The 13612-nt window shown below is 39.8% G+C and overlaps 1 protein-coding gene across 1 annotated transcript in view; it reads left to right on the forward strand.

Annotated features, from left to right (window-relative positions):
- Positions 1-13612, forward strand: part of CLIP1 (CAP-Gly domain containing linker protein 1) — a 59916-nt gene that overhangs the window by 33765 nt on the left and 12539 nt on the right. The window contains exons 14-20 of the mRNA XM_074159381.1: positions 305-461; positions 1121-1286; positions 1381-1596; positions 2647-4911; positions 6166-6303; positions 8009-8115; positions 11257-11377. Coding sequence (XP_074015482.1) covers positions 305-461; positions 1121-1286; positions 1381-1596; positions 2647-4911; positions 6166-6303; positions 8009-8115; positions 11257-11377 — 3170 coding nt within the window. The remainder of the gene's footprint in view (positions 1-304; positions 462-1120; positions 1287-1380; positions 1597-2646; positions 4912-6165; positions 6304-8008; positions 8116-11256; positions 11378-13612) is intronic.

Genomic DNA, 13612 nt, shown 5'->3' on the forward strand with positions numbered 1-13612 from the left:
GCTTGGTTACCCTCTGATAAGGGTAGAACTCAAGAGAACAGCTTCTCATGCCCTGAAGTGAATCACTTCTGAAAGAAAGATTTCTTGACTAGTTGCTTTCTTACTATTTCGGAAGAGTTCTTAACCTTCTGCTACAGTTAACAGTTCAAAAGTCAAACAATCATAATGTTTAATTTTAAAGGGGTAATTTGCAAGCTCTGTAGTATCAATATTTCTCTGCTTATAGTCCTTTACTATCTTCTAGCTAATCTGTGCCTACCCTTTCTCTTAAATTTACTAAACTGCTAACCTTTGTCTTCCTCAGTGATGGAGAAGAAATTGAAGGAGCGAGAAGAGAGAGAACAGCAACTGATTGAAGCTAAGGCCAAACTTGAAAACGATATTGCAGAGATCATGAAGTCTTCAGGAGACAGCTCTGCCCAGCTTACGAAAATGAATGATGAGCTCCGGCTAAAAGAAAGGTATTCCAGCATTGTCAGAACATTTTCACGTTAATTCTTTACTCTGCACTCCCAGCACTTCTCATTTTATCTTTTTGTAAATATCTGAACACGATGCTCCTGAGTGTCACATTGATATGACAAGTGAACTTACTCTATCAAACTGAATTAATCAAAACAGTCTCCTCAGAGTGATTTGAAGAGCAAATAACATTTATAATTCTAAAATTCTTATGTAATGCGCTTCTTATCACCCAGAGTAAATGACCTTTTTAATAATCTAGACTGTTTTGTGATTGTACTTCATAATTATTTAATTACCTGAGAAGCTTGGTTTATTTGGATATACAAAAGACTTGGGCCACATTTTTATCTAGCAAGAGAAAATGTGTTTTCTTTCAAGTAGAATGTTTCATGTAGAACAGTTGTTCTTTACCTTTACAAAACCCCAGAGTGGGAGCAAAGTAACTGGCAGCTGCTTTGCTCTGCACACGAGCAAGTGCTCGGTCTCACTTCTTTCTGTATATTTAATTTAGCAGAACATTCTCTATATGTTAAATAATTAAATCTCTTTCTAAATGCTTGGCGAATATAGAACTTCAGCATAATTTAGACTCTTTCATCTCTGTGCTTGTCGTGCTGTCAGCAAAAAGTAATGTTCTTTTATTTGGTCTTTCTAGGCAGTTGGAGCAAATACAACTTGAGCTTACAAAAGCAAATGAAAAGGCTGTTCAGCTTCAGAAAAATGTGGAGCAGACAACACAGAAAGCTGAGCAGAGTCAGCAAGAAACTCTCAAGATTCATCAAGCAGAACTGAAAAATATGCAGGACCAACTGGCAGACATGGTAGGAAGAACTTTAAAAAGCACCAGTGACCTATGTGCAGAATATTGTACTGCTGCTTCTTTAACTGTGTTCCAATTGTTTTGTCTTCTGTCAGAAAAAGCAGATTGAGACTAGCCAAAATCAGTGTAAGGATCTTCAGGCAAAGCACGAAAAAGAAACTTCTGAGATGATCACTAAACACGACGCAGATATCAAAGGGTTTAAGCAGAACTTGCTGGATGCAGAGGAGGCACTGAAAATTGCACAAAAGAAAAATGAAGACTTAGAAACACAGGCTGAGGAGCTGAAAAAGCAAGCGGAACAGGCCAAAGTATGTATACGTTGTTACTCTGCAAGTAATTTAAAGTTTAAATCTTTCTGTTTCAGTGAATCGCTGTTTTTTTGCCTGACTTCGCCATTTCATAGTAAGATTTTTCCAGCGTTTCTTTTTTGAACTTTTCCAGGGCAGATTTATATCAGTTAGGGAAGAGAAGCACACCCGACTACCTGGTTGTCTTCTCTAGATTACACAAGAATCCATGAAATACGGTTCTTTGATGTTAACATTTTATGTTCATAGATATCTGGCTCGGCACAATCACTTGGAGCCAAATGTTATTCTCTGGATTTTAAACACATGAATTTTAAAATACATTGTGAACTATTTCATTTAAAAGTGTTACAAACCTGAAATTTTGTTCTGTAGTATGATCCCATATTGTGTGCAACTATTGAGTAGGTACCTTGATTTTAGTAATTGTTACTTTTTCTTCTATTTCTTTGACATTGCTGCTTGCTTTCACCCTTCATTAGTTATTTGCTATAATCTTTGTTCTATGCTTTAGCAAAATATTTAGTATATAAATTGGCACGCAATTTAACTTTAAATACACTACTGATGTGGCATTTTGAATTAAATGGGTTTTGACAACATATTTTGAACAGCATCATGAGGAGAATTATCTATAAAGGTGAATTTGAGAACTGAAACTCAGTATCTAATATAACTCCCTGCATTTTAATTGACTTAGATTCTCATGAAATCATTCTGTGGCTCTTCCTGAGTAGTTTACATTCAGAAAATGTGTTAAGAATAGTTTTAAAAACAAGATGAAGTCTTGTATAGAGGAACCTTCAAAGCATTGTTTTTAAAAATTATTGTTATTATTTGATTCCTGAAAAGTTGTCTTGCAGATGGTGGGTGTTTTGCAATGAAATACCAGGGGTGGCTGTTGACAGTTCGGTTTGTGCAGGGACTGTGTGTCAGTGTATACACTTTTTTAAAACTTAAAATGCAATATCTCTCTTTGCCCTTAAACCACATTTCTCATCTGCTTGATTTCATTTTTGTTTTCCCTTCTCCCTGACTTTATTTCTTTAGTCCTTAAGCTCTGTGTTAGCATCAGCCAGAAAAGAGATTGAACTAATGTCAGACGAGATGAGGGGTTTGATATCAGAAAAAGAGACTTTGGCACAGGAGGGGAATACTTTAAAATTAGAGCGAGGTTCCCTGTTATCAAAACTTCTAGAATTGGAATCAAAGATTTCGTTAATGCAACAAGACCAAGAAGAACTTTGGACAATAAATGAAGAACTTAATTCAGAAAATAAAAAAATTCTAAAGCAGAAGGAAGAAGCTGAGGCCAAAAGCCAGCAGGAAAGTGCAGAAAAGGCAGCGCTAATTTCTGAGAAAAGCAAATTACTCTCTGAAATAGAGGCCGCACAAGCAAACCTTCTGAAGATAACTCAAGAAAATGATGCTCTCCGGTCTTCAGAGTCGACCTTGCTCCAACAGTTGAAAGAACTTCAGGCCAACAAAGATGCCATGGATGTGGTATGTCAGAAACATATCAAGGAATGGGAAGAACTGGAGAATTATCAGAAGAAACTTTTGGAAGAGAAAGATGCAGTTGTTAAAGACAAAGATCATGCTATTCAAAAGCTGGAAAGTTCTTGTGAGGCCCTGGACAGAGATAAAAGGGAGCTATTGCAAGAAGTGTCAGCTCTGACTGCAGAGAGAGATTCAGCCTTAGAAAAGCACTCAGATCTTCAAAATACACATACGGCCTTAAAAAATGAAAGGGACAGTCTATTGAAGACAAGTCAGAGCCTACAGTCTGAGAAGGAGATGCTCCTTAAAAGCATAGAAGAGCTGCGGGTGAGTTTAGACAACACGGTGAGTGAAAACCAAGCATTAAAAGTGAGAACGGGAGAGATGCAAACAGAACTCAAGACTGAACATAAAGAACTTGAAAAAGCGATGAAAGAAAATGTGGAGTTGAAGGATTCCCTTGCTGATCTCTCTCGTCTTCTTCAGGAAGCTAAAGCCTCAAGCGAGAGATCCAATGCTGAATGCGTTCAGTTACTTCAAGAGAAAAATGCTCTTTTTTCATCAGAACGAAGGCTTTTGGCTGAAAGGGAGGAACTTTTAAATGAAAATAAGGCAATTGCTGAAAAGCTTGCTAAAGCCACGGCAGATGCCGTACTTGCTGAGAAAGTCTTTACTGAGAAAATAAACGAACTGAACTTAGAAAAGGAATCTATTTTTTGTAAGTCATTGCAACTTGAAAAGCACAATGAAGCTCTTCTTCAAGAGAAGAATGAATTGGAGAACAAATACTCGGAGCTTCTTGACGAAAACAAGTCTTCTGCAAACACAATTTCTGATATGAAGAGAGAACGTGAGCTGGATGTCTCAGCCAACAGAGCTCTGGCCCAAAAGAATGCCATGCTCCAAGATTCCATTGAAGCCCTCAAGGAAGAACTAAGTAAGAGGACTCTAGAAAATCAAGAGCTAATAGCCTGTAAATGTGACCTTTCAGATCTTCTGAAAGAGGCCCAAGATGCCAAAGGAACGCTAGAAAATGAACTGTCTGCTCTGTCACATGCCCAGCAGGTCCTATCGGCTTCCTTTGAGACCTGTTCCTCTGATAGGGAAATGCTGACCAGAGAGAGGAGTGAATTGCAAGATAAGTGTCAGAAATTAAGTGGAGAGGTTGTGATTATGAAAGAGAACTTAACCATAGAAAAGGAAGCCAGAAAACTGGACAAGGAGTCATTTTTATTGGAACGGACAGAACTTCAAAGCAACATCAGCTTCTTAGAGAAGGAAATACAAGAGCTGAGGGAGAAAAATAAAGAATTTCTGACTGAGAAAGAAAAATCTGAAACTCAACTGGTGACAATAGTTAAAGAAAAAGAAGCCCTCTGCGCAGAGACCGAGCAGCTTGTGTCCAGTATCAAACGGCTGAAGAGTGACTTTGCTTCCTTGTCCAAATCAAAAGCAGAGCTCCAGGACCTGCACAGCTGCGTCTCCGAGAGGCTGGATGATCTTCAACGCAGGTATGAGGTGACGGAGAAGGAGAGAATACAGTTACTTCAGGAAAATGAGAGCCTGGTTGCTGAACAGAAGAGTCTGGTCATCATTAAGGAAGAAATACTAAAAGAGAAGGAGAAATTCTCCAAGGATTATTATAAACTGCACGAGGAAGTAGCACTTTTAGAACAAACGAATAGCGACCTCTCAGGCAAATTGCTGGTGTCTCAGGGCAAAAATGAGATGCTGCAGGAGGAGATGAACAATCTGGCTTTGAAACTAAAAGAAATTGAGACTCTCCAGGCCCAAACAGTAGCGCAAAAAATGGAGGTATTGAAACACATAGTTGAACAGTCCAGTCCGGTTCTACTAATCCTGAGCACTAACCCAACGGTTTCCTCTCTGCACTTCATTGCACAATCAGCACTTCAGCTCGGTATAAACACCCTGGAATTATCATCTCTCTCTATATATATTACTTTGGGTTTTTTTTCAAGTTGTAACTGAGTCTGAAAAACACTTTAATAATTTTTTCAAAATATTTCTAATTATTAAAGACTATGTTGTCGCTGAGTGTTGCAAGAAAACAACGTAAACTGTGAATAAAAGGAAGTTTTGTTTCCTTGAACTTGTTGGAGAAATTGAGCAGCTCCTTCTGTTGAAGCACTGCAGCTTAAAAGCAAGACTAGTTGTAGATAAGGTTTTAGATTAGATCTTTGCATAATTTTATGTTAAATTACAACAAACTACAAGTTTGAGTTACTCCAAAAAAAACCCAAAACAAACCAACTTGCTACTCCTGTAAATGTAATTGGATAAAAAGCAGTGTAAGAGAACCTTTTAAATTTACATTATAGGACTTTTAACAGTCTGTTAAAGACATTGACAATTCTGGTGTTCTTTTTATTCACAGAAGTGTTTTGTATTCACCACCAACAAATTCTGTAAAGTATTTTGAGTTTCAGTTTGTGTGGCTTGAAGCCCATAAAATCATTCTGAATACAAATTGGAATCAAAATATCCTATGAAATGTATTATGCCCACCAAGGTATCTTAGTATTCTTGTGAAGTATTTCCTTTTATGAGGGCATAATGAACAACACTGAAATAATGCAATAATTGGTTTTATCTCCTATTTAATTTTTAATTCTTTTTCAAATTTTTAACAACTTCTTGTAATTTCACATTTTCTGAAAATAGAGCAGTCTGTTGGCAGTGAATATCTATTGAACTACTACTGTCTAAAGTGGTTAGAAGTCGAAGAGCAATCACAGTGGTGGTAATTAGAAATCCAGGAATTAAAAAAGAAGAAATGGGCTTCCTCGGTGGTAACACAAGCATGGGGTTGTGATCTAGTTCTGCATGGAATTGAATCTTCTCAAGTCCATTTATTTTTATACTTTATGCAGCTTCAAAATGCAAATAAATTCCCAGTTGAAGTTTAATTTAATTCCTTATTTAACTGGAAAGCAGCTGGCAAACCGTGGAGCTGTGCATAAAGTATTGTGGTTCATCTTTTGCTTTCAGAGATCCCTTTGGTAATTTTTTTTTTTTTCCTTTTCCCCCCACCCCCTCTATCTGTAGGCTGCCAAAATGGCAGAAGATGTTTTCCAGACTGTGGAGAAGGTGACCAAAGAGAAGGATGCCATTCACAAAGAAAAGATTGAAACTTTGGCCTCTTTGGAGAACTCTAGACAGACAAACGAGAAGCTACAGAATGAAGTAATCACATTTCAATACTTTTATATGAAAAGTTTTGCCTGGTTTGTAAGGAACAACTATTGAATAACAGAGAATTGGCTTAGCCAAGAGTGGCTCCTGTCATTTTCCCACCACAATACTCAGTCTTGACTGGCTTGTGAAAACTTACTAGATGAGTGTGTATTGATGGAAAATGCAGGTGCTTTATATAGCCCTATGTCCTGTGTCCTTCTGTATTTTGCGTGTGGTTTCAAACGCCGTACAGCGTATAAGGTTGTGTCCCTTAATTCTTGGTGCAGCAACAAAAAAAAACTATCCCATGTAATAGGAGTTTGGGCTGCTCCAGCAGCTTTTGCAGGTCACAGAATCAAGAGACATGGGTTTGACTTGAGGCTTGGTCAGTCTTGCTGTATAGATTTGGGTAAGTTGCTTAGGTGTGTCCGCTCTGGGCTTCAGCTCCCTGGTTGCAGTTATGGGGTGGAACTTCATGCTGTGATGAAGCGCTGCAGAGCTCTGAGTAATGGTTCTCCCGATCCCCAAAACTTACCTCTAATGCACTCCTTGCTCCGTACATCCTCTTTGTTGTCTTCACATGTGCAATGTTATAATTTTATTTTTTTCCCCGCTTTTCTGTTAATCAGAATTGTGGTCTGACAAGGTACAAATTGTACTGAGCTACACAAACATGTGAGCACAATGGTCCCAAAGAACTTCACAGTCCAACGTGTACAGCAGTTCCTCTAGGGAGCCGTTTTCGGTCTATATCCTCCCACCACTTTGTGATACTTCAGGGTTTGAAGAAGAGAAGAATGTCCTCACTAATCTCTTTCACGCTCTTGTGCCCCAGAGTATCTAGTCTGACATTGAACTGGCGTCTTTTCTGCAGATCTTGAGCACTTCGTGGCCTCTTTTTGATGGTTCTTTCATCTTCTGCAGCTCCGGTACCAATGGGTAGTGAACAGCTGGGCTAAACGAAACGCCACAGCTTGTGCTGAAACAGTAATGATTTCCAAGGAGATCTGATGACTTGAGAATTAAATGTGGTGACGTTAATAATGGCAGGGGTTCACTTTCTGGATTAAATAAAAAAAAAAAAATCCAGAGAGTCCCGTAATGCCCCGAGAATGGCCGAAGATTCTTATGTAATATAATGTGTCGCTGAACGCCAACAAATCGGGTTCACGGGCTCATGGGGTTTATGTGGTAGATTCAAGCTCAGTAAATAGATAGACAACAGTCTGTCCCATGCAACATCATCTCCGAAAGGAATTAATTTCTCACGGTTGCAAGCACAACATTGCACCTGCTGTTTCTCAGAAATTAAGGTACGGTAAAGCAGAACTTCTTATCAGTTATCTTAAAGGAATAGATCGAGGGAACAGCTAATTTTAGCAACAAAGGTTGAGTTTTTAAAAAGTGCTTTGAGTTGTATAGGGTTTAGAATGGAGGTGCTTTGGAGCTTTACCTTTTATATCAGGGTATATGCGTCAGATTACTGGAAACTGCTCTTCAATGGACTTTGTGCTGCTTGAATGCAGAAAGTCTAACATTTTCTGTTAGACAAATGCTTCTCGATACAAACAGACTGAATTAATCTAAGAGCTAAAGATGAAAAAATGGAACAGCTCAGCTCAGGTCCCCATTTTGCTGATTATCTTTTCTGAGTGCTACATTTAAGAGCTGTATAGTTTCGTTAGTCTAATGAAGGGGTTTTTTTCCTCTTTAGTTGGACATGCTTAAACAAAACAACCTGAAAAATGAAGAGGAACTTAATAAATCAAAAGAGCTTCTAAATCTCGAGAACAAGAAAGTAGAAGAACTTACAAAAGAATTGTGAGTATTTAAATGTTAAATCTGTTAAACCATTCCTTTATATTTACATTTACCTTTCATTTTTTTTGAAGAATTGTCTTTCAGTACCTGTCCAGTATCCTCGCTTATAAAGCAGATATTAGGACAAAAGTAAATACGAGTTTAACGTATAAAATGTGAAATCAGAATGTTGCTCCTGAATTGCTGAAGGGTATCAAAGCAAATCCTTCGCTACAAGAATTGTTTGAAATCATTTGTTTGTTGGAGGAAGTGTGGAGTTCTGCCACCTGAGGGCACTAGATTATTTAAAAAGCTTTATAATAAAGAAATTCTGTTTAGATTTAATTACAAGTACACTTGGAGTGTTAAGTAGTTTTAAGTGGCTTTGTTTATAGAAAATCTGATTCTGCTTTTATTTTTCATCGATAGCTTTATCCAGTTTATTCCCATTGCCCCACTATGCAGTCATTTTCTAACTGGTACAATACAAATGCCATATATATAGTATGTAAAACTAGAGTTAATTGCTTGTCATTTGAGATACTTCATTTGAGAAACTACCTCTTATGTACTACAAACTAATGATGTGTAACACTGTATACAAACAAATGAACTTCAAGGCTTCTGATATAAAGTAATTTGCCCTGTGGAATCTCATTGTGTCGAAGCTTTTGGTGCGCCACTGTGAAGAATAATCCAGCCTGGTTATTGCTGCCCTGCAGTAGCTGCACGTCCCCCAGGTTTCAGAGATGTAATGAATTAAATCACAAATCTCTGTTCCCACCTGCACTCCAAAAATAATTTCTTGACTCACGGGGAGAGCTGAAATCTGGACTGATAGCTAAGAGCAGCTTTGGCTAATTATTATTGTTATTGTTAGTTCCATAAGTCATTTTGTGACAGTACTTAACCACGGCTCTGAGGTGAAGACAGGAGACAAAGGAAATCAGCACACACAACTAATACTAAATTTCTGTGTGACTGACAGGTTTTACTGCTTGCTTTTAAAAACCTGCACGTTTGTATGGACAGCAACCTCCTTCGAGAAAGGCAGGGTTTCATTCCGTGAGCAATTCCGACCTGCCTCAGCGCTCGTGGGAAAAGCCAAAGCCAAATGCTTGTTTCCAGACTAGTTGCTCTAATGCTAGAACAGCAAGGGGCTGGCAGACTCTGATATCATGGAAAGACAAAATATATTAGACTCTAATTTATCAAACAGGAATTATATATAGAAGATACTTCCTTGAAAATCGTCAGCACTGAAAGGTGTTTTCATGATCGTGATTGCTCTGTGGGGGTTTTTTAATTTTATTTTTTTTTTTTAATTATTGTTTCTTAAGGTTAATCTTATTGCTGAATGTGGTCTCTAAGCACCACTCATTGTGGATAAGTGGAAGCTTCTCTAGTTGTTTTTAATTGATCTGTGTTGCCATAATTATTTTGTGTGCTGCCTTGTTTTAATTAGAGTAAGGAATTAGCTGGGTAATGGGCGTTTCCTGACCAGCAGCAATGTGGGTAGAGGGGTCAGTTGGTGAAGGTGGTGCCCTCGCCTTTGTGAAGGAGAGCAGAGGGGAAAGGTTGCCCACAGGAGCTGTGACTGTAGGGAGGGATGTGCTGCTCTTAGAGCAGCGCCTTTTGGAGCGGCGGGATGTTACAGTGGTGTCAGTGTCCCTTGTAAAAGAGCCCCCTGTGTAAAACTAGGATGAAGAACAGCAGAAATACCGGCTGGATGTTGTCTATTCGTTTCTTACTGCACACTGTCGAGTTCACTTGCAGCTATCAGCTTAAAGTTCCTTGGCACTAAACACAGGGGAGCATTTCACACCAATTGACCCCAGTGTTTTGTGTGCTTTTTTTTTTTTTTACAATGCCCTGAATCTACACTTTGATGCCAAAAGCAAAAAGAGGAGAACTGGTTAGTACTGCAGTTCAGCAAACGATCGTGGTTAAAAATAGGTATGTTCCCGCATCAGCAAGCAGATTTGTACCAAGATAATTTGAATCGATGTTCAGTGATGTGAGGTTGCCTGTTTAATCCAGTCGAGGTGGATCAGATTGGAAATCAGTCAAGGTGAGGCCAGACAGAAGAAATGGTTAGAAAATCGTTCTCCAATTGCATCCTGAACTCAAAAAGTGAATCAGGCTTCCTTTTGTTTAAATGTGCCCAATAACGGAGCACAGAGTCCTTGTATTTTGAAGTGCTTGAATAAGTTTCTGACTTAAGGGTTCTTCTACCTCCCACAGTCATAAACGTATTTTTAATATTCCAGTCAGGGTTTAACTCTGTGTATTATTGGCACATAGGAGTATCGAGACTCCTTTTTATGAAAACAAAACAGTCATAAAAATTACTGTTTAGTGACATGAAGTGTATCTTTTCTATTTTTTGAAAGACGTCAAATCTTTAAAAACTTGTGTTAGTCACTTGAGCTATAGGTGGGCATGCAAAATATTTTTCAAAAAGTCATTGAAAATAAACTTTAAGGAAACCACACATATTAGTAGCAAAATAGGTTAATGAAACCTGCGAATCCATTTTTTTTTCTTCAGCTTTTGTTTTCTCTCTTTTTCAGTTTTGCATCCATTAAAAATAATGGAATAGATTAGATACTTTCCTGTTGTGCCTTCTCCTTGCGCGTTCTTGTATGTTTGGATGTTAGACCTTGTAGGGAGTATTTAAGTAAGTGGGACTGTAAGCTTTTATTTCTTTTTCTTTTTTTTTTCCTTCTTTTCCTTTTTTGCCCCCCCCCCCCTTTTTTTTTTTTTTTAACCAATTCTCATGTTTTACCCCTGGCTACAAAGTTCACTTCTGAGAAAGCCTAGGCTATAAACCTTGCCAACGCTCTTGTCAAACCCTACCCTGTGTTTCTAAATCCAAGCCTTTGCTGGCTGTTGGAAGGATGCAGAACTCGCGCTCTGAACTTACCTCCCGTTTCTTTGAGTATCTGATACGTTTAAAGGAAAAGGAGTTTTGTGCTGCTACTGCTTTTCAGGGTTAAACCTATCCCTGCGCATCCGAGGTATGGATTGTCACCTTTATTATAGATCCCCTTAGACACGTGACCTAGATGTATTTTTCCAAGCTGTGAAGCTGAATCTCTCCCACAGTTTTTTCTTGCCTCTCTCGTTCCTATGGTAACGATGCACTCTCTGTCCTCGCAGCGAAGCGCTGAAGCTGGCAGCAGCTCAGAAGTCCCAGCAGCTCGCGGCTTTGCAAGAGGAGAACGTGAAACTTGCCGAGGAGCTGGGCAGGAGCAGGGACGAAGTCACAAGTCATCAGAAGGTAGAGTGGCTGGAACGTTTCCTGGTCTGTGGTGAAGGCGCTGCGCCTGCAGTTTCCGCTGATGCCTGGGTGACGTTGCACTGCATGTTTGGGCTTGGAAGATGAGTTGCTCTGAGAATGCTTTTAGAATAAATTTGGAAGCCACCTGCACGGGGAGGTTAGAACTGCGGGCTAGCAGAAGGTTGTGTAACCCACGAGGGATACTTGGGAGGCTTGGGAATAAGCATAAATTAAATATGCTTTAGCCAAATGTATTAACAGACACTTGCTATTTCTGTCAGGAGTAATTTTGTTATACAACTGTGGAAATCTCCATCTATCCAGTACTTAAGGAAATCTAGCTATTTAATTTTCCTCCTTATTCCTATTCTCCCTCCCCACTAAAAAGAAAAAGAGTATTTAGGATGTTTTTCAGGATACTATCTGAAGCTACTTGGTTGGACTCTGCCTCTAAATAGTGCTATGCACGTGTATGCTCATTAAACTTCATGCCGTGCCTGTACATCAATAGTGTTGCAGCCGGGTAGTGGGTATTGAGGACTAGAATTGATGTAAGATGTTTTTCTGGTGGTAGTTTATAGGAGAAAAAAAAAGACTCTTAATATTTTTATTTTTTTTTAACTATTATGTTCCAATATGTCGTTGGAATCTTAAAGTATGGGCTTAGTTACACAGCTTGTAGCACTGGTACTTGCCAAAAAAGAAATTAGATTTACAGCCATTAATATGGTGGGTTTTTCTTGTGGAGCAGTTCTGGTGACAGCCACACCATGAAGGCATCTTCGGAGGATCTAGTTCAAAAGCAAGAATGTAAAAGACATGGGTTTATATATTGCTTTTCTGAGATGGCACTTGTGTAGAAGAGGGGTATGTCTGTTTGGAAATACTGAGGATGGGTGACTACAGATCTGGCCGGTTTCTTAATCCTTTTGGCTGCTGACAGGAGTCATGCACGAGCTGCTTCATCCTAAAGAGCCTTTGGAGGTGATTAACAAGAGTCCCAGACGTGTGGGCTCAGCCACTGACTCATGCTGCATCTGAGTAGTGGTGTGGTAAGAGAACGCTGTCATCCTCAACAGCCAGTGGGAGCTCTGCTCCCCACTCCCACATGTTTTCTTAAATTATTTCAGAATCTTTGAGGCAAGATCTCTGTTATTTTCAGAAAGAGTTGTAACTTGAAAAGGATTCGGCAACATTGGTCAAATCTTTCTGCCTGTCGTATGTAGCCAGAGGAAGGGACCCCCGAAGGAAGGGACCCTTCGGCCCACAGGGCGTAGGCTGGCAGTGGTCACTGCAGTCTCAGTCTGTGGCCTCCATTCTTTCCAGATGTCCTTGCGAAGGAGTCCGGCTGTCTGCATCCCACCGACTGTGCATCCGTCAGCAGGGATCCTTCTCTCGTTGCCAGAATAGAGAGTTAGTCTGTGAAGCACAGGGATTAGTCAGTCATCTTGCAAACACCATGCCCTTTTCTGCCCATGAGTAGATGGCTCCAAGATCAAAGATCTGGAAGATCTGCTAGAGCTTGGAGAAACACTGTTTGCCTTCTTCAGCCATTTGTGTTGCTTTGTCCTCTTCTGTGAGGAAGGTGCAAACTGAATCTTGGAAACATGGGAATGCCATCTGTTGCATTTTCTAAACATAGTGTTTGGGCTGCGGTGTCTTTAGGTCTAGTGAACTGTGCAGAGTGGAAGAGGCGTTTTGTATTCCATGGAGCTCTGTTGTGGCAAAAGGAACTAAGGCAAAATAGCGTCATTTAAAATGCAGGTTTCCTGCCGAGTGTCACATAACTAATGAGCGCAGCTCTTCTCAGTTCAGTGGTGTTCAGCTCTCACTGGTGAAACATGTGGTCCGCCTGCCCAGAACTGTCAGATGGCTTGGTTGCTCCTAAAAAGCATTCCCTGTCTCCTCTGGAGCCTGTAAAGTGCCAACCATCCTTTGCAGTCTGATAGAAACCAGCTGTTACACTGAGGAGTAGGACTTTTTTCATGTTCCCTTTAGATCTTAGCTAACCTAAATTTACAGTCCCCTTGTTTTACCTTTGACTCTGCTGGGTTCTTTTAATGAAATGGCAAAAAAACCAGCCAGCCTCGAGGATTCTCGCACAGACAGCTCTGTCTCGGGGAGCCCACCACCACTTCTGCCTTGCGGTCGCTTGGGTGAACGTACACTGTGTTTAGGCACCAGGTTGCAGGACGGTCTGGGCTTCCTCGGCTCAGGCTGTCTACGGGGAGTGGA

This window comes from Numenius arquata, chromosome 16 (genome assembly GCF_964106895.1).
Source record: "Numenius arquata chromosome 16, bNumArq3.hap1.1, whole genome shotgun sequence".
Taxonomy (NCBI): Eukaryota; Metazoa; Chordata; class Aves; order Charadriiformes; family Scolopacidae; genus Numenius; species Numenius arquata.